The sequence below is a fragment of the Oncorhynchus tshawytscha genome, unplaced genomic scaffold (assembly GCF_018296145.1).
Source record: "Oncorhynchus tshawytscha isolate Ot180627B unplaced genomic scaffold, Otsh_v2.0 Un_contig_5348_pilon_pilon, whole genome shotgun sequence".
NCBI lineage: Eukaryota > Metazoa > Chordata > Actinopteri > Salmoniformes > Salmonidae > Oncorhynchus > Oncorhynchus tshawytscha.
Window position 1 is genome coordinate 82,501 of NW_024609519.1, and position 27,500 is coordinate 110,000.

A 27,500-nucleotide genomic window follows, 5' to 3' on the forward strand; every position below is an offset into this window, starting at 1 on the left:
AGACATGTTACCAGGTCTACAGGACATCATCACTATCAGACACCATCTACAGGACACCCATCACTATCAGACATGTTACCAGGTCTACAGGACACTCATCACTATCAGACATGTTACCAGGTCTACAGGACACCCATCACTATCAGACATGTTACCAGGTCTACAGGACACTCATCACTATCAGACATGTTACCAGGTCTACAGGACACTCATCACTATCAGACATGTTACCAGGTCTACAGGACACTCATCACTATCAGACATGTTACCAGGTCTACAGGACACCCATCACTATCAGACATGTTACCAGGTCTACAGGACACCCATCACTATCAGACATGTTACCAGGTCTACAGGACACCATCACTATCAGACATGTTACCAGGTCTACAGGACACCCATCACTATCAGACATGTTACCAGGTCAGGACAGACAGGACACCCATCACTATCAGACAGGACACCCATCACTATCAGACATGTTACCAGGTCTACAGGACAGACAGGACACCCATCACTATCAGACATGTTACCAGGTCTACAGGACACCCATCACTATCAGACATGTTACCAGGTCTACAGGACACCCATCACTATCAGACATGTTACCAGGTCTACAGGACAGACAGGACACCCATCACTATCAGACATGTTACCAGGTCTACAGGACACCCATCACTATCAGACATGTTACCAGGTCTACAGGACACCCATCACTATCAGACATGTTACCAGGTCTACAGGACACCCATCACTAGGGACATGTTACCAGGTCTACAGGACACCCATCACTATCAGACATGTTACCAGGTCTACAGGACACCCATCACTATCAGACATGTTACCAGGTCTACAAGACAGACAGGACACTCATCACTATCAGACATGTTACCAGGTCTACAGGACACTCATCACTATCAGACATGTTACCAGGTCTACAGGACACTCATCACGATCAGACATGTTACCAGGTCTACAGGACCCCCATCACGATCAGACATGTTACCAGGTCTACAGGACACCCATCACGATCAGACATGTTACCAGGTCTACAGGACACCCATCACTATCAGACATGTTACCAGGTCTACAGGACACCCATCACTATCAGACATGTTACCAGGTCTACAGGACACTCATCACTATCAGACATGTTACCAGGTCTATCACGATCAGACATGTTACCAGGTCTACAGGACAGACAGTACACTCATCACTATCAGACATGTTACCAGGTCTACAGGACACCCATCACTATCAGACATGTTACCAGGTCTACAGGACACCCATCACTATCAGACATGTTACCAGGTCTACAGGACAGACAGGACACCCATCACGATCAGACATGTTACCAGGTCTACAGGACACCCATCACGATCAGACATGTTACCAGGTCTACAGGACACCCATCACGATCAGACATGTTACCAGGTCTACAGGACACCCATCACGATCAGACATGTTACCAGGTCTACAGGACACCCATCACGATCAGACATGTTACCAGGTCTACAGGACACCCATCACGATCAGACATGTTACCAGGTCTACAGGACAGATAGGACACCCATCACTATCAGACATGTTACCAGGTCTACAGGACAGACAGGACACTCATCACGATCAGACATGTTACCAGGTCTACAGGACACTCATCACTATCAGACATGTTACCAGGTCTACAGGACACCCATCACTATCAGACATGTTACCAGGTCTACAGGACAGACAGGACACTCATCACTATCAGACATGTTACCAGGTCTACAGGACACCCATCACTATCAGACATGTTACCAGGTCTACAGGACAGACAGGACACTCATCACTATCAGACATGTTACCAGGTCTACAGGACACTCATCACTCTCAGACATGTTACCAGGTCTACAGGACACTCATCACTATCAGACATGTTACCAGGTCTACAGGACACTCATCACTATCAGACATGTTACCAGGTCTACAGGACACTCATCACTATCAGACATGTTACCAGGTCTACAGGACACTCATCACTATCAGACATGTTACCAGGTCTACAGGACAGACAGGACACCCATCACTATCAGACATGTTACCAGGTCTACAGGACACTCATCACTATCAGACATGTTACCAGGTCTACAGGACACTCATCACTATCAGACATGTTACCAGGTCTACAGGACACCCATCACTATCAGACATGTTACCAGGTCTACAGGACACCCATCACTATCAGACATGTTACCAGGTCTACAGGACACCCATCACTATCAGACATGTTACCAGGTCTACAGGACACTCATCACTATCAGACATGTTACCAGGTCTACAGGACACCCATCACTATCAGACATGTTACCAGGTCTACAGGACACTCATCACTATCAGACATGTTACCAGGTCTACAGGACACCCATCACTATCAGACATGTTACCAGGTCTACAGGACAGACAGGACACTCATCACTATCAGACATGTTACCACATCTACAGGACACCCATCACTATCAGACATGTTACCAGGTCTACAGGACACCCATCACTATCAGACATGTTACCAGGTCTACAGGACACCCATCACTATCAGACAGTTACCAGGTCTACAGGACACCCATCACTATCAGACATGTTACCAGGTCTACAGGACACCCATCACTATCAGACATGTTACCAGGTCTACAGGACAGACAGGACACCATCACTATCAGACATGTTACCAGGTCTACAGGACACCCATCACTATCAGACATGTTACTCTACAGGACACCCATCACGATCAGACATGTTACCAGGTCATCACTATCAGACATGTTACCAGGTCTACAGGACACCCATCACTATCAGACATGTTACCAGGTCTACAGGACACCCATCACTATCAGACATGTTACCAGGTCTACAGGACACCCATCACTATCAGACATGTTACCAGGTCTACAGGACACCCATCACTATCAGACATGTTACCAGGTCTACAGGACACCCATCACTATCAGACATGTTACCAGGTCTACAGGACACATCACATCAGACATGTTACCAGGTCTACAGGATCATGTCAGACATGTTACCAGGTCTACAGGACACCCATCACTATCAGACATGTTACCAGGTACAGGACAGACAGGACACCCATCACTATCAGACATGTTACCAGGTCTACAGGACACCCATCACTATCAGACATGTTACCAGGTCTACAGGACACCCATCACTATCAGACATGTTACCAGGTCTACAGGACACCCATCACTATCAGACATGTTACCAGGTCTACAGGACACCCATCACTATCAGACATGTTACCAGGTCTACAGGACACCCATCACTATCAGACATGTTACCAGGTCTACAGGACAGACAGGACACTCATCACTATCAGACATGTTACCAGGTCTACAGGACAGACAGGACACTCATCACTATCAGACATGTTACCAGGTCTACAGGACACCCATCACTATCAGACATGTTACCAGGTCTACAGGACACCCATCACTATCAGACATGTTACCAGGTCTACAGGACAGACAGGACACTCATCACTATCAGACATGTTACCACATCTACAGGACACCCATCACGATCAGACATGTTACCAGGTCTACAGGACACCCATCACTATCAGACATGTTACCAGGTCTACAGGACACTCATCACTATCAGACATGTTACCAGGTCTACAGGACACTCATCACTATCAGACATGTTACCAGGTCTACAGGACACCCATCACTATCAGACATGTTACCAGGTCTACAGGACACTCATCACTATCAGACATGTTACCAGGTCTACAGGACACTCATCACTATCTGACATGTTACCAGGTCTACAGGACACCCATCACGATCAGACATGTTACCAGGTCTACAAGACAGACAGGACACCCATCACGATCAGACATGTCACCACATCTACAGGACACTCATCACTATCAGACATGTTACCAGGTCTACAGGACAGACAGGACACCCATCACTATCAGACATGTTACCAGGTCTACAGGGACACACATCACTATCAGACATGTTACCAGGTCCAGGACACTCATCACTATCAGACATGTTACCAGGTCTACAGGACACTCATCACTATCAGACATGTTACCAGGTCTACAGGACACTCATCACTATCTGACATGTTACCAGGTCTACAGGACACTCATCACTATCAGACATGTTACCAGGTCTACAGGACAGACAGTACACTCATCACTATCAGACATGTTACCAGGTCTACAGGACACCCATCACTATCAGACATGTTACCAGGTCTACAGGACACCCATCACTATCAGACATGTTACCAGGTCTACAGGACACTCATCACTATCAGACATGTTACCAGGTCTACAGGACAGACAGGACACTCATCACTATCAGACATGTTACCAGGTCTACAGGACACTCATCACTATCTGACATGTTACCAGGTCTACAGGACACCCATCACTATCAGACATGTTACCAGGTCTACAGGACACTCATCACTATCAGACATGTTACCAGGTCTACAGGACAGACAGGACACTCATCACTATCAGACATGTTACCAGGTCTACAGGACACTCATCACTATCAGACATGTTACCAGGTCTACAGGACACTCATCACTATCAGACATGTTACCAGGTCTACAGGACACTCATCACTATCAGACATGTTACCAGGTCTACAGGACAGACAGGACACTCATCACTATCAGACATGTTACCAGGTCTACAGGACACTCATCACTATCAGACATGTTACCAGGTCTACAGGACAGACAGTAACTCTCATCTCTTTCTGGACAACAGAAATTACAATAGAACTATTTGGGGGCTGATCTAGAATCAGATCCCCCCCTGTCCAAGTAACCTTACTGATCTAGAATCAGATCCCCCCCCTGTCCAAGTAACCTTACTGATCTAGAATTAGATCCCCCTGTTCAAGTAACCTTACTGATTTAGAATCAGATCCCCCTGTCCAAGTAACCTTACTGATCTAGAATCAGATCCCCCTGTTCAAGTAACCTTACTGATCTAGAATCAGATCCCCCTGTCCAAGTAACCTTACTGATCTAGAATCAGATCCCCCTGTCCAAGTAACCTTACTGATCTAGAATCAGATCCCCCTGTCCAAGTAACCTTACTGATCTAGAATCAGATCCCCCTGATCTAGAATCAGATCCCCCTGTCCAAGTAACCTTACTGATCTAGAATCAGATCCCCCTGTCCAAGTAACCTTACTGATCTAGAATCAGATCCCCCCCGTCCAAGTAACCTTACTGATCTAGAATCAGATCCCCCTGTCCAAGTAACCTTACTGATCTAGAATCAGATCCCCCTGTCCAAGTAACCTTACTGATCTAGAATCAGATCCCCCTGTCCAAGTAACCTTACTGATCTAGAATCAGATCCCCCTGTCCAAGTAACCTTACTGATTTTTTTTTTTGATCTAAAAGGCAAAACTGTCCTAAAACTCTTACTATGACAAAATTGAAACATGGTCTCCCCTCCATCCCCCCATCCAGCATCCAGCCCCCATCCTTCCTCCCTCCCTCCCCGTCCTCTTTCCCTCCCTCCCTGGGGTGTCCTCTTTCCCTCCCTCCCTGACCCCCCCCGTCCTCCCTCCCTCCAGTATTCCTCCCTCACTCACCGTCCTCCCTCCTCCCTCCCTCAACGTCCTCCCTCCCTCCCTCACCGTCCTCCCTCCCTCCCTCACCGTCCTCCCTCCCTCCCTCACCGTCCCTCCCTCCCTCCCTATTCCTTCCCTGGCCCTCACCGTCCACCCTCCCTCCCTCACCGTCCACCCTCCCTCCCTCACCATCCTCCCTCCCTCCTCTCCCTCCCTCCCTCACCGTTTTGGCCTCCCTAGGGAGTTTTTCCTAGCCACCGTCTACCTGCCCTCCACCCTCCCCCTCACCGTCCACCCTCCCTCCCTCACCGTCCACCCCTCCCTCCCTCCCTCACCGTCCACCCTCCCTCCCTCACCGTCCACCCTCCCTCCCTCACCGTCCCTCCCTCCCTCCCTCACCGTCCTCCCTCCCTCCCTCCCTCACCGTCCTCCCTCCCTCCCCTCCCTCCCTCCCTCCCCTCCCTCCCTCACCATCCTCCCTCCCTCACCGTCCTCCCATCATTATCTTGTAGCTCACCGATGTGTCGGCAGATCCTGCCCACCAGTTTGCCCTTTCCCAGCTGGGTGACTCGGAGGCTGCAGTCCCAGTGTCCTCCACTGAACAGCAGACGGCCATCGTTGGACACCACCAACACCTGGGTACTGAGATCTACCCCTGGGGCGAAGAGACCGCTGAGGAACCGCTGGGTTCTGCAGGAGGGAGGAGAGAGAGCCAAGAGAGGAGGTTGAGTAAACCTAGTAATGATTTACAATAATGGGCCTTTAACTGAAGGAAAAGAGAGGTTGTTGAAACCAAAATGTTTCTATAGTTGTGTCATGTTGATATAAACAAATGGTGATTTGTCCTTTAACATTTTCTAGCAGAAAGATGTTGTTTATCAATGAAAAGGAACTCAAGTGTTTCCCATTCAGACTAATCTCAATAAGACACGTGTTTATAGGACCAGAGCAGTTCTAACGCTCCAGCCTCATAAAACACAGACTTCTCCATCCATTTCAACTTGTACTTTGAAGTCACATGAATAAAAGCATGCGGCTGAGCTGGGGACCAGATGGGATGGCTACACACTACACAGTGTGAGTCCCAAATGGAACACGGTGCCCTATTTAGCTCACTCCTTTTGACCAGAGCCCATAGGGTCCTGTAGGGCACTATATAGGGAATAGGGTGCCATTTGGGATGCAGAAACACTGTGTGTGCTAGGGTCCTCCTTATCCTTCTCTCAGTGTTTAGAGTGGGATTTACTTTTTGTTGTCATTTCTTGGCAGGCATTCTGTAGGTTCACTAACTTACTTGGGATTGGCCACGGTGGGGTCCTTGGTGAAGGTGAAGTAGTTGGCGATGTTCTTATCGTAAGGCAGCCAGCTGTGGGTCCCAATCAGGCCGTCAGAACTCACTGTCACCTACAGGGAAGGAAGAGAGCAGGGAGGGAGACAGTCAAAAGAAGCCCCATACTGCACTAGCGTTAAACAATTCTGGTAACTTTCCCCCAAAATTCCTGGGTTTCCCAGAAGTCCTGGTAAGAGCATTCCCAGACTCCTCCTCATTCCCAGACTCCTCCTCATTCCAGGACTCCTCCTCATTCCAGGACTCCTCCTCATTCTAGGAGTCTACCAACTGGGATTTCTGGTTGACCTGAGAAAGTTACCGGACTTGTGCAGCACCTCTGTATCTCTTCAACCAAGCAGAAAGGTCCAACACCTCTGTGTCTCTTCAACCAAGCAGAAAGGTCCAACACCTCTGTATCTCTTCAACCAAGCAGAAAGGTCCAACACCTCTGTATCTCTTCAACCAAGCAGAAAGGTCCAACACCTCTGTATCTCTTCAACCAAGCAGAAAGGTCCAACACCTCTGTATCTCTTCAACCAAGCAGAAAGGTCCAACACCTCTGTATCTCTTCAACCAAGCAGAAAGGTCCAACACCTCTTTGTCTCTTCAACCAAGCAGAAAGGTCCAACACCTCTGTATCTCTTCAACCAAGCAGAAAGGTCCAACACCTCTGTATCTCTTCAACCAAGCAGAAAGGTCCAACACCTCTGTATCTCTTCAACCAAGCAGAAAGGTCCAACACCTCTGTATCTCTTCAACCAAGCAGAAAGGTCCAACACCTCTGTATCTCTTCAACCAAGCAGAAAGGTCCAACACCTCTGTGTCTCTTCAACCAAGCAGAAAGGTCCAACACCTCTGTTCTCTTCAACCAAGCAGAAAGGTCCAACACCTCTGTACCTCTTCAACCAAGCAGAAAGGTCCAACACCTCTGTGTCTCTTCAACCAAGCAGAAAGGTCCAACACCTCTGTGTCTCTTCAACCAAGCAGAAAGGTCCAACACCTCTGTATCTCTTCAACCAAGCAGAAAGGTCCAACACCTCTGTATCTCTTCAACCAAGCAGAAAGGTCCAACACCTCTGTGTCTCTTCAACCAAGCAGAAAGGTCCAAAACCTTTGGCACACCTTGTTGTGTGTGAATGTGCTATTTCATGTAGCTGTGCTGTGTGTGAATGTGTTGTTTGATGTAGCTGTGCTGTGTGTGAATGTGCTGTTTCATATAGCTGTGTTGTGTGTGTGAGAGAGGCTGGTGTCAGTGAGGTGTCCCTTCTCTAGTTTGTCTCTTTGTGTGTGTGTGTGTGTGTGTGTGTGTGTAATAAATTGGTGCGTATATAGTATTTGTCCTATTTCACACATTAACAAGTGTGTATTAATACCATGTGTGAATTGGAAAAGTGTTTTTTGCTGATCCCCAGTCCCCCTGAGACACCCTGGGAGAGGGAGGTCATGGCCAGTCCCCCTGAGACACCCTGGGAGAGGGAGGTCACGGCCAGTCCCCCTGAGACACCCTGGGAGAGGGAGGTCATGGCCAGTCCCCCTGAGACACCCTGGGAGAGGGAGGTCACGGCCAGTCCCCCTGAGACACCCTGGGAGAGGGAGGTCATGGCCAGCGGCAGCCATTATCAACGGAGACTGTCCTGGAAATTCACTACTGAGAGAGTTGTGGTCATTTCTTCAAACAATCATCTTGATTTAATATTGATTAATTACTGCAAATAATGAGGCTGGTCCACCCCCACCCTTGAGTGTTGGACCGAGTAACCTAACCTCTACACAAATGCAGAGTACTATATATAGCTGACACTAACAATGCTCAGTCATGGTTGATTCAACCCCCCTCATTCAGACCAAGGAGCATCATAAGCCACTCTGGGTTCATCCTGTCGTTATTCTGCACGTGGGTTATTGTCTTAATCCCTTCCTGATGTAGTTGATGATTTAGAGACGAGGAGGGATTGTTCTACCTCTAAACTATCTCTACTAAAACACATTCTTGTCTATGTAATGCAGTCTTTAACTCATTTGTCAGCTCAAGCCATCTGCAGTGACCATACCGCCCAGATTAGCTGCAGGGAACTAGAGTGGAGACCATAAAAACACAGACACTAACAGGACAGAAATATCCTCCAATTTGTTAAGTATTAATTACTAACTATTAATAGAAAACAAATCAGGTAAATGTGTAACTTTTCTATCACAAGAACCTGGAGCAATTAGGGTTAAGTACCTTGCTCAACGGGACATCGACAGATTGACGGCTCGGGGATTCAAATTAGGGACCTTTCAGTTACTGGCCCAACACTCCAACCGCTAGGCTACCTGCTGCCTGTGTGTGTGTTCTCACCAGTACGTCAGAGCCCTGGATGATAAAGGAGCGGTTCTGGTTCCTAGGAACCACCGCCTGGACCAGAGGTCGCCCATCACACACCACCTAGGAACACACACACACACACACACACACACACACACACACACACACACACACACACACACACACACACACACACACACACACACACACACACACACACACACACACACACACACACACACACACACACACACACACACACAAAATCAACATTTGAATACTGAAGTGGTTATTGTAATTTTAAATGTAGGGGATATAATATAGACTACTAGAGAAACTTTATGATTCTGATAAATATAGGAGAATGATTCCTCTCTTTACCTCCTTAAAAGGGCGTAGTTTGTCGAGCTGTTCAAACAGGTTGGGGGGTAGAGTGTCCATGCGGGCCTGCCTCCTAGATGCATTCTCTGATGACATACGAGGAGGGTGTGGCTCCTAACAAGAAAGAAAGAATGAAAGAATGAAAGAAAGGAGCACACTGAGTCAGTCAATTTCCCACTGAGATACTAGCTATAGACAGACACCCAGACAGCTAGCTATAGACACCCAGACAGCTAGCTACAGACACCCAGACAGCTAGCTACAGACACCCAGACAGCTAGCTACAGACACCCAGACAGCTAGCTATAGACACCCAGACAGCTAGCTACAGACAGACACCCAGACAGCTAGCTATAGACAGACACCCAGACAGCTAGCTATAGACAGACAGCTAGCTATAGACAGACACCCAGACAGCTAGCTATAGACAGACACCCAGACAGCTAGCTATAGACAGACACCCAGACAGCTAGCTATAGACAGACACCCAGACAGCTAGCTATAGACAGACACCGACAGCTAGCTACAGCCAGACAGCTATAGACAGACACCCAGACAGCTAGCTACAGACAGACACCCAGACAGCTAGCTACAGACAGACACCCAGACAGCTAGCTACAGACAGACACCCAGACAGCTAGCTACAGACAGACACCCAGACAGCTAGCTACAGACAGACACCCAGACAGCTAGCTATAGACAGACACCCAGACAGCTAACTACAGACACCCAGACAGCTAGCTACAGACAGACACCCAGACAGCTAGCTACAGACAGCCCAGACAGCTAGCTACAGACACCCAGACAGCTAGCTACAGACACCAGACAGCTAGCTACAGACAGACACCCAGACAGCTAGCTACAGACACCCAGACAGCTAGCTACAGACACCCAGACAGCTAGCTACAGACACCCAGACAGCTAGATATAGACAGACACCCAGACAGCTAGCTACAGACACCCAGACAGCTAGCTACAGACAGACACCCAGACAGCTAGCTACAGACAGACACCCAGACACCCAGACAGCTAGCTATAGACAGACACAGACAGCCCAGACAGCTAGCTACAGACAGACACCCAGACAGCTAGCTACAGACACCCAGACAGCTATCTACAGACAGACACCCAGACAGCTAGCTTCAGACACCCAGACAGCTATCTACAGACAGACACCCAGACAGCTAGCTACAGACAGACACCCAGACAGGGAGCTACAGACACTCAGACAGCTAGCTATAGACACCCAGACAGCTAGCTACAGACACCCAGACAGCTAGCTACAGACAGACACCCAGACAGCTAGCTACAGACACCCAGACAGCTAGCTACAGACACCCAGACAGCTAGCTACAGACAGACACCCAGACAGGGAGCAACAGACAGACACCCAGACAGGGAGCTACAGACAGACACCCAGACAGGGAGCTACAGACAGACACCCAGGCAGGGAGCTACAGACAGACACCCAGGCAGGGAGCTACAGACACCCAGGCAGGGAGCTACAGACAGACACCCAGGCAGGGAGCTACAGACAGACACCCAGGCAGGGAGCTACAGACACCCAGACACTGATAAACAGTGTCCTTCAGTCAAACACACACACACTCTACTCTCCAGACTCAATACAACCATTCCCTCTGGTTTATGGAGTGAGACTCTACATTGAGGGAGTGTTTAACAAATCAAGCAGGACTGTAAATGTAATGTGACAGGGGTCAGACCTTGAGAGAGACACACACACACACACACACACACACACACACACACACACACACACACACACACACACACACACACCTTGAGTAGTTGACAGGGCGTCTGTCCAAAGTTACTGATGATGCCCTCCAGGGCCTTGCGCTCCGTCTCATTGGCTATGGCGTCCAGATCCACCGCACCTACACAAAATAACAGAACAACAGAATGGAACAGAACAGACCACAACAGACCAGAATAGAAAAGAACAACAGAATGGAACAGAACAGACCAGAATAGAACAGACCAGACTAGAACAGACCAGAATAGGACAGACCAGAATAGAACAGACCAGAACAGACCAGAATAGAACAGACCAGAATAGAACAGACCAGAATAGAACAGACCAGAATAGAACAGAACAGAACAGAACAGAACAGAATAGAACAGACCAGAATAGAACAGAACAGACCAGAATAGGACAGAACAGAATAGAACAGACAGAACAGACCAGACAAAAGAACAACAGAACAGACCAGAATAGACAGGACAGAACAGAACAGAACAGAACAGAATAGAGAATAGAATAGAACAGACCAGAAGACAGAACAGACAGAACAGGACAGAACAGAATAGGACAGACCAGAACAGAACAGACCAGAATAGAACAGACCAGAATAGAACAGAACAGACCAGAATAGGACAGAACAGAATAGGACAGAACAGACCAGAATAGAACAGAACAGACCAGAATAGGACAGAACAGACCAGAAAAGAACAACAGAACAGACCAGAATAGGACAGAACAGAACAGAACAGAATAGAATAGAACAGACCAGAATAGAACAGAACAGGACAGAACAGAATAGGACAGAACAGAATAGAACAGACCAGAATAGAACAGACCAGAATAGGACAGACCAGAATAGAACAGACCAGAATAGAACAGACCAGAATAGAACAGACCAGAATAGAACAGACCAGAATAGGACAGACCAGACCAGAATAGAACAACAGAACAGAATAGAACAGACCAGAATAGAACAGACCAGAATAGGACAGAACAGACTAGAACAGACCAGAAAAGAACAACAGAACAGAATAGAACAGAACAGATCAGAATGGAACAGACCAGACCAGATTAGGACAGACCAGAACAGACCAGAATAGAATAGAACAGACCAGAATAGGACAGACCAGAATAGAACAGAACAGAACAGACCAGAATAGAACAGACCAGAATAGGACAGACCAGAATAGGACAGACCAGAATAGAACAGACCAGAATAGAACAGACCAGAATAGGACAGACCAGAATAGAACAGACCAGAATAGGACAGACCAGAATAGAACAGAACAGAATAGACAGACCAGAATAGAACAGACCAGAATAGAACAGACCAGAATAGAACACAACAGAATAGAACAGACCAGAATAGAACAGACCAGAATAGAACAGACCAGAATAGGACAGACCAGAATAGGACAGACCAGAATAGAACACAACAGAATAGAACAGAACTCTATTGATAAGGAAATGTACCTAGTATACATTGTGGTGTCTGAGTGAGGATGGAGGGAAGAGCTCTCTCACCCATTCCTACTCCTCATATCACATTGGGCGAAGTTGAGAGTCTCTAATTGTACCCTTTTCCATATATAGTGCACTACTTTAGACTAGGAGCCATAGGGCTTTGGTCCAAAGTAGTGGCCTATATAGAGAATAGGGTGTCATTCGGGACTCAGCCCTTCTCTCTCCATACCTTCATAGGTGCAGTAGTAGAAGACATTGAGAGCCTCCACCGCCTCCTCCCCTCTCTGCTTGCAGCCAAAGATCAGGTCAATCCACTCATGGAGGTGAGAGGAAACGTGTTCACACTCCTGCACCATATTGGGGGACAAATGCATTTGTACAAGGAAATGTATTTGATTACTTGGTTAAAATGTGTCCAATCAGAGAGTGTAGCATGGCTGTGGGGGTTGCACCAGCGTTTCCCATAGATTATTTGTCCAGGTGGAAGGCCTCACCAGAGCTTTCCTGTGTTTCCTGATGAAGTCTTCTCTAGACAAGGCCCATGGTGGTAACAGAACATCAGTCACATTGTTCTGGGTCATCTGCAGACTGCCCAGGTCAAACCCTGCAGTAAACACACACACAGAGACAGTCAATCCTTCCTCAGCTACGTAAACAGAGTGTCCAACATTTGGTAGGGTATGAGGCTCTATGAAACACTACGATAGGCCATATTTCTGTTGTGTTGATATACTGTGTAAGGAATGACTTGTGAATAGGAATTAACATAACATCGTTGCATTCCACTTAGGATTCTTTCATAAATACACTCTGGAAATCTACTCAGATTATAGAGAACTCTGGTTTGACAGTTGCCAGAGTGCACTTTGACACTCCAGAGTGAGTTCGCTAACACAGCCTTTGTCATCCTCATGTGAAGGGAACACAGCCCTAGTCTTCCTCATTGTGAAGGGAACACATCCCTAGTCTTCCTCATGTGAAGGGAACACAGCCCTAGTCTTCCTCATGTGAAGGGAACACAGCCCTAGTCTTCCTCATTGTGAAGGGAACACAGCCCTAGTCTTCCTCATTGTGAAGGGAACACAGCCCTAGTCTTCCTCATTGTGAAGGGAACACAGCCCTAGTCTTCCTCATGTGAAGGGAACACAGCCCTAGTCTTCCTCATTGTGAAGGGAACACATCCCTAGTCTTCCTCATGTGAAGGGAACACAGCCCTAGTCTTCCTCATTGTGAAGGGAACACAGCCCTAGTCTTCCTCATGTGAAGGGAACACAGCCCTAGTCTTCCTCATTGTGAAGGGAACACATCCCTAGTCTTCCTCATTGTGAAGGGAACACAGCCCTAGTCTTCCTCATTGTGAAGGGAACACAGCCCTAGTCTTCCTATGTGAAGGGAACACATCCCTAGTCTTCCTCATGTGAAGGGAACACAGCCCTAGTCTTCCTCATGTGAAGGGAACACAGCCCTAGTCTTCCTCATTGTGAAGGGAACACAGCCCTAGTCTTCCTCATTGTGAAGGGAACACAGCCCTAGTCTTCCTCATTGTGAAGGGAACACAGCCCTAGTCTTCCTCATTGTGAAGGGAACACAGCCCTAGTCTTCCTCATTGTGAAGGGAACACAGCCCTAGTCTTCCTCATTGTGAAGGGAACACAGCCTTAGTGCTACTCACCGTTGATGTTCTGCAGGAACTCTGGAAAGTAGAAGAACTCTGGGATGAGCTCCTTGACGTCAGCGGGACTCTCCATGCGAGCCTGCCAGGCTGCTGCTACAGAGTGGAACTGACGGTCTGCACAGTCAAACCTGTAACACACATGGCCAGGAACCACACTGTTCAAATGTAACACACACGGCCAGGAACCACACTGTTCAAATGTAACACACACGGCCAGGAACCACACTGTTCAAATGTAACACACACGGCCAGGAACCACACTGTTCAAATGTAACACACACGGCCAGGAACCACACACGGCCAGGAACCACACTGTTCAAATGTAACACACATGGCCAGGAACCACACTGTTCAAATGTAACACACACGGCCAGGAACCACACACGGCCAGGAACCACACTGTTCAAATGTAACACACATGGCCAGGAACCACACACGGCCAGGAACCACACTGTTCAAATGTAACACACATGGCCAGGAACCACACTGTTCAAATGTAACACACATGGCCAGTAACCACACTGTTCAAATGTAACACACACGGCCAGGAACCACACTGTTCAAATGTAACACACACAGCCAGGAACCACACTGTTCAAATGTAACACACACGGCCAGGAACCACACTGTTCAAATGTAACACACACGGCCAGGAACCACACTGTTCAAATGTAACAACCACACGGCCAGGAACCACACTGTTCAAATGTAACACACACGGCCAGGAACCACACTGTTCAAATGTAACAACCACACGGCCAGGAACCACACACGGCCAGGAACCACACTGTTCAAATGTAACAACCACACGGCCAGGAACCACACACGGCCAGGAACCACACTGTTCAAATGTAACAACCACACGGCCAGGAACCACACACGGCCAGGAACCACACTGTTCAAATGTAACAACCACACGGCCAGGAACCACACACGGCCAGGAACCACACTGTTCAAATGTAACACACACGGCCAGGAACCACACTGTTCAAATGTAACACACATGGCCAGGAACCACACTGTTCAAATGTAACACACACACTTTGAAGTGTTAGGTTAATACGTTACACCCTCATACAACTTCAAACACCACCACACTCCCTTCCACAGCTCCATACACCCTGATACACACTTGTGTCTTCAAACAACCCAATATACACACACCCCTGCTGTACCTACAGCTGGATGAGGAGGGTAGTGAAGGGTTACTGTACCTACAGCTGGATGAGGAGGGTAGTGAAGGGTTACTGTACCTACAGCTGGATGAGGAGGGTAGTGAAGGGTTACTGTACCTACAGCTGGATGAGGAGGGTAGTGAAGGGTTACTGTACCTACAGCTGGATGAGGAGGGTAGTGAAGGGTTACTGTACCTGCAGCTGGATGAGGAGGGTAGTGAAGGGTTACTGTACCTACAGCTAGATGAGGAGGGTAGTGAAGGGTTACTGTACCTGCAGCTGGATGAGGAGGGTAGTGAAGGGTTACTGTACCTACAGCTAGATGAGGAGGGTAGTGAAGGGTTACTGTACCTACAGCTGGATGAGGAGGGTAGTGAAGGGTTACTGTACCTACAGCTGGATGAGGAGGGTAGTGAAGGGTTACTGTACCTACAGCTGGATGAGGAGGGTAGTGAAGGGTTACTGTACCTGCAGCTGGATGAGGAGGGTAGTGAAGGGTTACTGTACCTACAGCTAGATGAGGAGGGTAGTGAAGGGTTACTGTACCTGCAGCTGGATGAGGAGGGTAGTGAAGGGTTACTGTACCTACAGCTAGATGAGGAGGGTAGTGAAGGGTTACTGTACCTACAGCTGGATGAGGAGGGTAGTGAAGGGCTACTGTACCTACAGCTGGATGAGGAGGGTAGTGAAGGGTTACTGTACCTGCAGCTGGATGAGGAGGGTAGTGAAGGGTTACTGTACCTACAGCTGGATGAGGAGGGTAGTGAAGGGTTACTGTACCTACAGCTGGATGAGGAGGGTAGTGAAGGGTTACTGTACCTGCAGCTGGATGAGGAGGGTAGTGAAGGGTTACTGTACCTACAGCTGGATGAGGAGGGTAGTGAAGGGTTACTGTACCTGCCACTCTGCAGCTGGATGTGGAGGGTAGTGAAGGGTTACTGTACCTGCAGCTGGATGAGGAGGGTAGTGAAGGGTTACTGTACCTACAGCTAGATGAGGAGGGTAGTGAAGGGTTACTGTACCTGCCACTCTGCAGCTGGATGTGGAGGGTAGTGAAGGGTTACTGTACCTACAGCTGGATGTGGAGGGTAGTGAAGGGTTACTGTACCTACAGCTGGAGCTGGATGAGGAGGGTAGTGAAGGGTTACTGTTACTGTACCTACAGCTGGATGAGGAGGGTAGTGAAGGGTTACTGTACCTACAGCTGGATGAGGAGGGTAGTGAAGGGTTACTGTACCTACAGCTGGATGATGAGAGGGTAGTGAAGGGTTACTGTACCTACAGCTGGATGAGGAGGGTAGTGAAGGGTTACTGTACCTGCCACTCTGCAGCTGGATGAGGAGGGTAGTGAAGGGTTACTGTACCTACAGCTGGATGAGGAGGGTAGTGAAGGGTTACTGTACCTGCCACTCTGCAGCTGGATGAGGAGGGTAGTGAAGGGTTACTGTACCTGCCACTCTGCAGCTGGATGTGGAGGGTAGTGAAGGGTTACTGTACCTACAGCTGGATGAGGAGGGTAGTGAAGGGTTACTGTACCTACAGCTGGATGAGGAGGGTAGTGAAGGGTTACTGTACCTACAGCTGGATGAGGAGGGTAGTGAAGGGTTACTGTACCTACAGCTGGATGAGGAGGGTAGTGAAGGGTTACTGTACCTACAGCTGGATGTGGAGGGTAGTGAAGGGTTACTGTACCTACAGCTGGATGAGGAGGGTAGTGAAGGGTTACTGTACCTACAGCTGGATGTGGAGGGTAGTGAAGGGTTACTGTACCTACAGCTGGATGAGGAGCGTAGTGAAGGGTTACTGTACCTGCCACTCTGCAGCTGGATGTGGAGGGTAGTGAAGGGTTACTGTACCTACAGCTGGATGAGGAGGGTAGTGAAGGGTTACTGTACCTACAGCTGGATGAGGAGGGTAGTGAAGGGTTACTGTACCTACAGCTGGATGAGGAGGGTAGTGAAGGGTTACTGTACCTACAGCTGGATGAGGAGGGTAGTGAAGGGTTACTGTACCTACAGCTGGATGAGGAGGGTAGTGAAGGGTTACTGTACCTGCCACTCTGCAGCTGGATGTGGAGGGGGTAGTGAAGGGTTACTGTACCTACAGCTGGATGAGGAGGGTAGTGAAGGGTTACTGTACCTACAGCTGGATGAGGAGGGTAGTGAAGGGTTACTGTACCTACAGCTGGATGAGGAGGGTAGTGAAGGGTTACTGTACCTGCCACTCTGCAGCTGGATGTGGAGGGTAGTGAAGGGCTCCATACGGATCATGTAGTGCATGACTCCTGCAGCGTTAGAGTAGTGTGTTCCATAGTGGAACTTATCTATGGTGCCCGTTGAGTCCTCAAAGCTCTCATACCTGATCAGACAAGACACAATGATTCAAATGGCACCCTGCATTAACAGGAACAATAATGAATTCAACATGAAACACAGGCAGTAACACAGTGTATTTGTGGAGCACGTAGGCTGTGTATAATACTGGTCATTATAAAACAGACTGAATTCAGATCACACAACACATATACTAGGATGAGCTTGGTGTTTAAACAGAACTGGAGATGATCTGGTCTGCGTCCCAAAGCATCATCTTCCCTACATAGTGGATCTACCTTTTGACCAGAGCCACCTATTCCCTGGTTATAAATAGTGACCTAGTGTACATAGGAAACAGGGTGTCATTTGGGACACAGCCCTGGAGTTCTCTGTGCGAGGTTACTGCAGTACTCACTTCTCCCTGACGTTCTGTGCGTGGCGGGGGTTGACTACTCCCATGGGTTTGGACAGGTCTCTGAACACGGCTGGGTTCTCCAGGTCCAGATCTGGAGAGGTGTAGTCACTCAGCACCCATGGGAACTGGACCCAACCCAACCCAGGGACACCATTAGATTAGACTGGACTACAGCATGAATGCTGTTTGCTCATTTGTTCCTGCATTCATGATTCATTTGTTTGTTCATTCATTCATAGATTCAATGATTCATTTGTTTGTTGATTCTTCTGTTCATTCATTCATTCATTCATAGATTCAATGATTAATTTGTTTGTTGATTCTTCTGTTCATTCATTCATTCATAGATTCAATGATTCATTTGTTTGTTGATTCTTCTGTTCATTCATTCATTCATTCATAGATTCAATGATTAATTTGTTTGTTGATTCTTCTGTTCATTGATTCTTCTGTTTATTAATTTCATTCCTCCCTCCCTCCCTGGTTTACGGGACAGGGACTTACCACAGGGTACTGAGACAGGTCGTTGTAGGTACGTCCAGAGATGGTGTTCAGTTGCATCAGATATTCAAAGTTGGAAATCTCTCTGCATACCCATCTCTATTGAAAAAAACAAACAGTTAGCTTCCTCTCTGCATACCCATCTCTATTGACAAAACACAAACAGTTAGCTTCCTCTCTGCATACCCATCTCTATTGACAAAACACAAACAGTTAGCTTCCTCTCTGCATACCCATCTCTATTGACAAAACACAAACAGTTAGCTTCCTCTCTGCATACCCATCTCTATTGACAAAACACAAACAGTTAGCTTCCTCTCTGCATACCCATCTCTATTGACAAAACACAAACAGTTAGCTTCCTCTCTGCATACCCATCTCTATTGACAAAACACAAACAGTTAGCTTCCTCTCTGCATACCCATCTCTAATGACAAAACACAAACAGTTAGCTTCCTCTCTGCATACCCATCTCTAATGACAAACACAAACAGGTAGCTTCCTCTCTGCATACCCATCTCTATTGACAAAACACAAACAGTTAGCTTCCTCTCTGCATACCCATCTCTATTGACAAAACACAAACAGTTAGCTTCCTCTCTGCATACCCATCTCTATTGACAAAACACAAACAGTTAGCTTCCTCTCTGCATACCCATCTCTATTGACAAACACAAACAGTTAGCTTCCTCTCTGCATACCCATCTCTATTGACAAACACAAACAGTTAGCTTCCTCTTAGTTTAGTTGACATGTTTGACATCATCATCTGAGACTCAATCATTAAGATGTTACTGAGGCAGTAGGCTGAGGCAGTAGGCTGAGGCAGTAGGCTGTAGGCTGAGGCAGTAGGCTGTGGTAGTAGGCTGTGGTAGTAGGCTGAGGCAGTAGGCTGAGGCAGTAGGCTGAGGCAGTAGGCTGTGGTAGTAGGTCCTTACTGAATCAATAGTTATCTGTGTAACACACAGGTTGCATCCCAAACTGCACCCTACTCCCTACATAGTGCACTGCTTTTGACCAGAGCCCTATGGGCCCTACATAGGGAATAGAGTCCCATTTGTGATGCAGACAGAGTTAACAGCTGTACCTGTGTGAGTCCAGAAGCCTTGAGGAGCTCCTGAGGAGAGCGGGAGCCGAAATAGAAGAGGTTGGGGGGCCGCAGCCCCAGGATCCTAGAGTACACCATGTTCCTCACCTGGGGAGGGAGGTCGGGGTCAGGTTATACATGTCTCTTACACTGATATGTCCTTTTCATATCACTTCACATTATCATTAGTGTCAAATAATGATACAATTCCACATCTTATTACAGGTATTGGGATCAACACTGTGGTACAAAGACAGTGGTGGCTGGTTCCACGTTAAATCGGAGGACGTGGCTCGGCTGGAAACGGCATGGTATCAGCCACAACAAAGGCATGGTTTCCTTGTGTTTGATACCAATACATTGACTCTATTCCAGCCATTACTGGGAGCCATATTCCCCTCATTAGCCTTCACTGTACTAAGGCCTCAGGCCCTTGAATCTAGCAGTTAGACTAGAGACACACCTTCTTCTTGAAGTTGATGAAGTAGTGTGACTGGTCGATGAAGAACAGCTCCACAGCAGAGCGACGCAGGTTGTAGCGTCTCAGGTGCACCTCTCTCAGCTGAGACAGGGGCCGCTTGAAATCAAAACCAATTCCTGGATAGATAGAAGTTTGTCAACAACAACTCTTTCAGATTCAATTGTATCATGATGTCAGCAGTGACTGTTCTTTACTGTAACTGGGGAATGATGCATACACAAAGACAGATCCTCTGGTCAGATGAAGCCTGGTTCTGGACTAAGAAGCCTGCTGAATGGAGAATCTCCATTGATATAGCTTTACGGTCTCAAGACTAGATTTAATCTGTGTCTGGGAAACTGCCCCATAGTGTTCATTGCCAGACGTCTTTATGTCCTCACCCTCTTCCGTCTCCTCCTTCTCGCTGCTGGCGTCGTAGAAGTACAGGTGATGTGTGGTGACCTCCAGCCGACCCGGAACCACCGCCACGATGGTGATGAGCTCACAGTCCTCCGACAGAACCAGCTTCTCCTTCTGACTGTCGTCCTCCCCGTCCACCCTGAGGAACCGTTAGAGAAAAGACATGTATCAGATGAATATTTCACCTCTAGCATTTCTGATTCAACTAACCAAGGGCTTGCTGATTATTTTACTAGTTGAATCAGGTCACTGGTTCTGAGGTTGATATGGGGAGTGGGTAGGGGGGTGGAGATCAAATCACTCACTTATTGTCCAGAAAGACAATGTCCTCTTCTCCTAACTGGTCATCCTCCATGTCACTCACTTTGGCCTCCTTGGCAACAGCCAATGGGAGGGGTTCTGAACTGCGAGGACTATCAGCTCCTGATGTGGAGAGATGCAGACAGACAATACATTCTACTGAACCTGAGCACACTCTCACAGACCTATATTACCTGAGCACACTCTCACAGACCTATATTACCTGAGCACACACTCACAGACCTATATTATCTGAGCACACACTCACAGACCTATATTATCTGAGCACACTCTCACAGACCTATATTACCTGAGCACACACTCACAGACCTATATTACCTGAGCACACACTCATAGACCTATATTACCTGAGCACACACTCACAGACCTATATTACCTGAGCACACACTCACAGACCTATATTATCTGAGCACACACTCATAGACCTATATTACCTGAGCACACACTCACAGACCTATATTATCTGAGCACACACTCATAGACCTATATTACCTGAGCACACTCTCACAGACCTATATTACCTGAGCACACTCTCACAGACCTATATTACCTGAGCAGAGATTCAGGATGATAACTCTTTTATTTCTGATGTTGTGAAGCTTAATGCCAAACGAATTCCCCAATCTTAGGAAAATAAAGGTCTTCTAATCTAATGTTACCTGAACACAGATTTTTAAACCCAGCAGTGTCCGGAGCTAACCTGCACACGAAAACAGATCACCTACCAATTTAGATTGGAAACTTGCTTCTGCTCAACAAAAGCAATTAACTGAAATCTGTTAGACATGGCTACGACGTCATAACTGGGCAAAGCACATTAAGTCCTCCTAACATGCGATGTATATTTGTCATCTCATAAGGCGTACCCATATTGTCTCTGAAGGCGCTGGCTTCCTGGTGAGTGTCGTACTGGTAGTTAGGCACTAGTTTCAGACGCATCTTAGAGTACGTCTCCGCGCCGGACAACTTCCATTTCACCTCTAGTGGGACTCTGAGGTACAAATCACAGTAGATTCCAGTCAGGCACAAAGCACCAAAACAAAGATTACAACATATGATGACATTAGTAGTCGAGCCCATCTGGTGCAGGGCAAAGCTCCCATTATATGTTGATCTAGGGTCAGTTTTGCACTTTAACCCCTAATGGTTAAAGGAGTTGTTCACTATTTTACAACATGATGTTAGATGGTTCCTCACCTTGAAAGTAGCCTATGAGCCAGGAGAAACAGTCATTAGAAACCTAAGCTAACTTTAGCAACCGCTAGCTAAAAATCAATGGAAGTGATGGGGGGGTGAGCATGTTTATCTTTTACATGGCCAAATCATCTTAAAGTAACATCAAACCAAATATGGAGTTGATGTCAGGTGACTTGGACAGTATTTGTTTCTAAACATGCCCCCTTCACGGCCATTGATTTGTAGCTAGCGGTGGCTAAAGTTAGCTGAAGTTTGAAAAGGGTTGATTAAAGATAACTGCACCATAGATTCAAGTTTCTCCTGGCCCATAGACTACTTTCAGGGTGAGGAACCAGCTAACGTCATGTTTTAAAATAATGAACTACTCCTTTAATGTTAGGACATGGGGAAGGTAACCAGAGCCTAGATATATACACCTTACTATGGAATAGGGTGCCATTAGCCCTATGGGCCTTGGTCAAAAGTAGATCACTATATAGGGAATAGGGTGCCATTAATTAGCCCTATGGGCCTTGGTCAAAAGTAGATCACTATATAGGGAATAGGGTGCCATTAGCCCTATGGGCCTTGGCCAAAAGTAGATCACTATATAGGGAATAGGGTGCCATTTGGGACGGATCCATAGGTATAGATAGGATAGAGTCAGACCTGTGTGCCCAGGCCCCTCTCTCGCTGGTGAGCAGCCTGCGGAGGGACTCCCAGTGGCGCCACACTACTCCCTGCTGGCCGGAGCTCTGTTTCTGACCACTGTGGTAACGGCTGTTTTCACTGCGGACCCGCCTCAGGTACGGGTCCACTATCACCTCCTGTAAGAGCACGCACAGACCCCATGAGCACGCAGGAACACGCACACACACAGAAATACCTGTGGATTAGTGACCAATCAGCAATACGAGCACAAACCATGTTGTACTGGGCTGATAATCCATTGCTTCAGAATACTCCAGATCACCACAATATAATGAGGACAGTACAACTAGCTGAACAAAAACAACTTTCAAGACACATCATATTGACTTGATATTAATGTCATAATGGAGATGATGTCATAATGGAGGTTATGTCATAATGGAGGACAGTGGGCTGTACTATGACCTCATAAGAGTACCAGGCCTGCTAGTAGCATAGTTTACCTGGAACTTGTCTTTGCTGTAGGTCTTCTCTTTGTCCCGCCGTATGGCAGTGCTCATCAGGTCATCAAAGCACGAGTTCCAGAAGTTAGACATGAGGTCATGACTCTTCCCAAACTGATCCAGTTCATACTGCTCCATGGTGGGCTGCACCTACACATTACATACACATTATATACAGTAATGTTATATACTACCTACACATTCCATACAGTAATGTTATATATTACCTATACGTTATATACACACATTATATACAGTAATGTTATATTCTATTAACACATTACATACACACATTATATACAGTAATGTTATATACACATTACATACACACATTATATACAGTAATGTTATATACTACCGATACATTATATACAGTAATGTTATATACTACCAACACATTACATACACACATTATATACAGTAATGTTATATAATACCGATACATTATATACAGTAATGTTATATACTACCTACACATTCCATACAGTAATGTTATATATTACCTATACGTTATATACACACATTATATACAGTAATGTTATATTCTATTAACACATTACATACACACATTATATACAGTAATGTTATATAATACCGATACATTATATACTGTAATGTTATATACTACCGATACATTATATACAGTAATGTTATATAATACCGATACATTATATACTGTAATGTTATATACTACCGATACATTATATACAGTAATGTTATATACTACCTATACATTATATACACACACATTATATACAGTAATGTTATATACTACCTATTCATTATATACAGTAATGTTATATACTACCGAAACATTATATACAGTAATGTTATATTCTACCTATACATTATATACACACACATTATAAACAGTAATGTTATATACTACCTATTCATTATATACAGTAATGTTATATACTACCGATACATTATATACTACCGATACATTATATACAGTAATGTTATATACTACCTATACATTATATACACACACATTATATACTGTAATGTTATATACACACATTATATACTGTAATGTTATATACTACCTATACATTATATACACACACATTATATACTGTAATGTTATATACTACTTATACATTATATACAGTAATGTTATTACTACCTATACATTATATACTGTAATGTTATATACTACCTATACATTATATACTGTAATGTTATATACTACCTATACATTATATACTGTAATATTATATACTACCTATACATTATATACTGTAATGTTATATACTACCTATACATTATATACTGTAATGTTATATACTACCTATACATTATATACTGTAATATTATATACTACCTATACATTATATACTGTAATATTATATACTGCCTATACATTATATACTGTAATATTATATACTACTTATTCATTATATACTGTAATGTTATATACTACTTATACATTATATACAGTAATGTTATTACTACCGATACATTATATACAGTAATGTTATATACTACCTACACATTATATACAGTAATGTTATATACTACCTATACAGTAATGTTATATACTACCTATACATTATATACTGTAATGTTATATACTACCTATACATTATATACTGTAATGTTATATACTACCTATACATTATATACTGTAATGTTATATACTACCTATACATTATATACTGTAATATTATATACTGCCTATACATTATATACTGTAATATTATATACTGCCTATACATTATATACTGTAATATTATATACTACTTATTCATTATATACTGTAATGTTATATACTACTTATACATTATATACAGTAATGTTATTACTACCGATACATTATATACAGTAATGTTATATTACCTACAATGCATTATATACAGTAATGTAATATATACTAACAATTACATACATTATATACAGTAATGTTATATACTACCTACATTACATACATTATACAGTAATGTTATATACACATTACATACACACATTATACAGTAATGTTATATACTACCTATTCATTACATAAACACATTATACAGTAATGTTATATACTACCTATTCATTATATACACACATTATATACAGTAATGTTATATATACCTATTCATTACATACACACATTATATACAGTAATGTTATATATACATTATATACAGTAATGTTATATACAACCTATACATTATATAAAGTGGCTGTTATATACTGTCATGACATTATATACAGTAATGTTATATACTGTTTACCTATACATTATATACTGTAATGTTATATACTACTTTGATACATTATATGACCTCGCACATTATATACAGTAATGTTATATACTACCTATTCTTATATACAGTAATCGGGTTATATGTCCTGGATACATTATATACAGTAATGTTATATACTACCTACTACATTATATACACACACGGTTATAAACAGTAATGTTATATACTACCTATTCATTATATACAGTAATGTTATATACTACCGATACATTATATACTACCGAGTGCATTATATACAGTAATGTTATATACTCCTATACATTATATACACATTATATACTGTAATGTTATATACACACATTATATACTGTAATGTTATATACTTATACATTATATACACACACATTATATACTGTAATGTTATATACTACTTATACATTATTGTAATGTTATTACTACCTATACATTATATACTGTAATGTTATACTACCTATACATTATATACTGTAATGTTATATACTACCTTACATTATATACTGTAATGTTAGGTTATTTACCTATACATTATATACTGTAATATTATATACTACCTATACATTATATACTGTAATGTTATATACTACCTATACATTATATACTGTAATGTTATATACTACCTATACATTATATACTGTAATGTTATATACTACCTATACATTATATACTGTAATATTATATACTGCCTATACATTATATACTGTAATATTATATACTGCCTATACATTATATACTGTAATATTATATACTACTTATTCATTATATACTGTAATGTTATATACTACTTATACATTATATACAGTAATGTTATTACATACGTCAATACATTATATACAGTAATGTTATATACTACCTCACATTATATACAGTAATGTTATATACTACCTACACATTACATACACAGCTTTATTATATACAGTAATGTTATATACTACCTACACATTACATGGGACACATTATACAGTAATGTTATATACATGTGGGAACAGCACATTATATACAGTAATGTTATATACTACCTATTCAGCTTACATACATTATATACAGTAATGTTATTATATACTACATTATTCAGTAATTATATACACACATTATATACAGTAATGTTATATACTACCTACACATTACATACACACATTATATACAGTAATGTTATATACACATTACATACACACATTATATACAGTAATGTTATATACTACCGATACATTATATACAGTAATGTTATATACTACCGATACATTATATACAGTAATGTTATATACTACCGATACATTATATACAGTAATGTTATATACTACCTATTCATTATATACAGTAATGTTATATACTACCGATACATTATATACAGTAATGTTATATACTACCGATACATTATATACAGTAATGTTATATACTACCGATACATTATATACAGTAATGTTATATACTACCTATTCATTATATACAGTAATGTATATACTACATTTCACATTGGCAACGGCCCTAAAGGTAATGGACATAAGCTGATAAACGGGCACACATGCACAGACACACAGACAAACTGTTGCTCAGAGACAGGGAAAGAGGGATACCTAGTCAGTTGTACAACTGAATGCATTCAACTGAAATGTGTCTTCTGCATTTAACCCAGCCCCTCTGACTCAGACTGGGAGCAAAGGTCAAAACTGGGCTCTACTGCCAGATCTATGACATTTTCTATTTACAA

General features: G+C 44.3%; 1 protein-coding gene across 1 annotated transcript in view; it reads right to left on the minus strand.

The window, feature by feature from the left end:
• The window catches only part of nbeal2 (neurobeachin-like 2), a 117,447-nt gene that overhangs the window by 9,019 nt on the left and 80,928 nt on the right, over window positions 1-27,500 (minus strand). Inside the window, exons 37-54 of the mRNA XM_042315698.1 lie at window positions 23,559-23,708; window positions 23,074-23,231; window positions 22,095-22,219; window positions 21,213-21,330; window positions 20,889-21,046; window positions 20,491-20,624; window positions 20,028-20,135; window positions 18,944-19,039; window positions 18,440-18,564; window positions 17,927-18,067; window positions 14,532-14,662; window positions 13,355-13,464; window positions 13,090-13,207; window positions 11,432-11,529; window positions 9,632-9,745; window positions 9,284-9,370; window positions 6,907-7,016; window positions 6,130-6,302 (exon numbers count right to left, since the gene is read on the minus strand). Of these exons, the coding sequence (XP_042171632.1) occupies window positions 6,130-6,302; window positions 6,907-7,016; window positions 9,284-9,370; window positions 9,632-9,745; window positions 11,432-11,529; window positions 13,090-13,207; window positions 13,355-13,464; window positions 14,532-14,662; window positions 17,927-18,067; window positions 18,440-18,564; window positions 18,944-19,039; window positions 20,028-20,135; window positions 20,491-20,624; window positions 20,889-21,046; window positions 21,213-21,330; window positions 22,095-22,219; window positions 23,074-23,231; window positions 23,559-23,708 (2,254 nt within the window). The remainder of the gene's footprint in view (window positions 1-6,129; window positions 6,303-6,906; window positions 7,017-9,283; window positions 9,371-9,631; window positions 9,746-11,431; window positions 11,530-13,089; window positions 13,208-13,354; window positions 13,465-14,531; window positions 14,663-17,926; window positions 18,068-18,439; window positions 18,565-18,943; window positions 19,040-20,027; window positions 20,136-20,490; window positions 20,625-20,888; window positions 21,047-21,212; window positions 21,331-22,094; window positions 22,220-23,073; window positions 23,232-23,558; window positions 23,709-27,500) is intronic.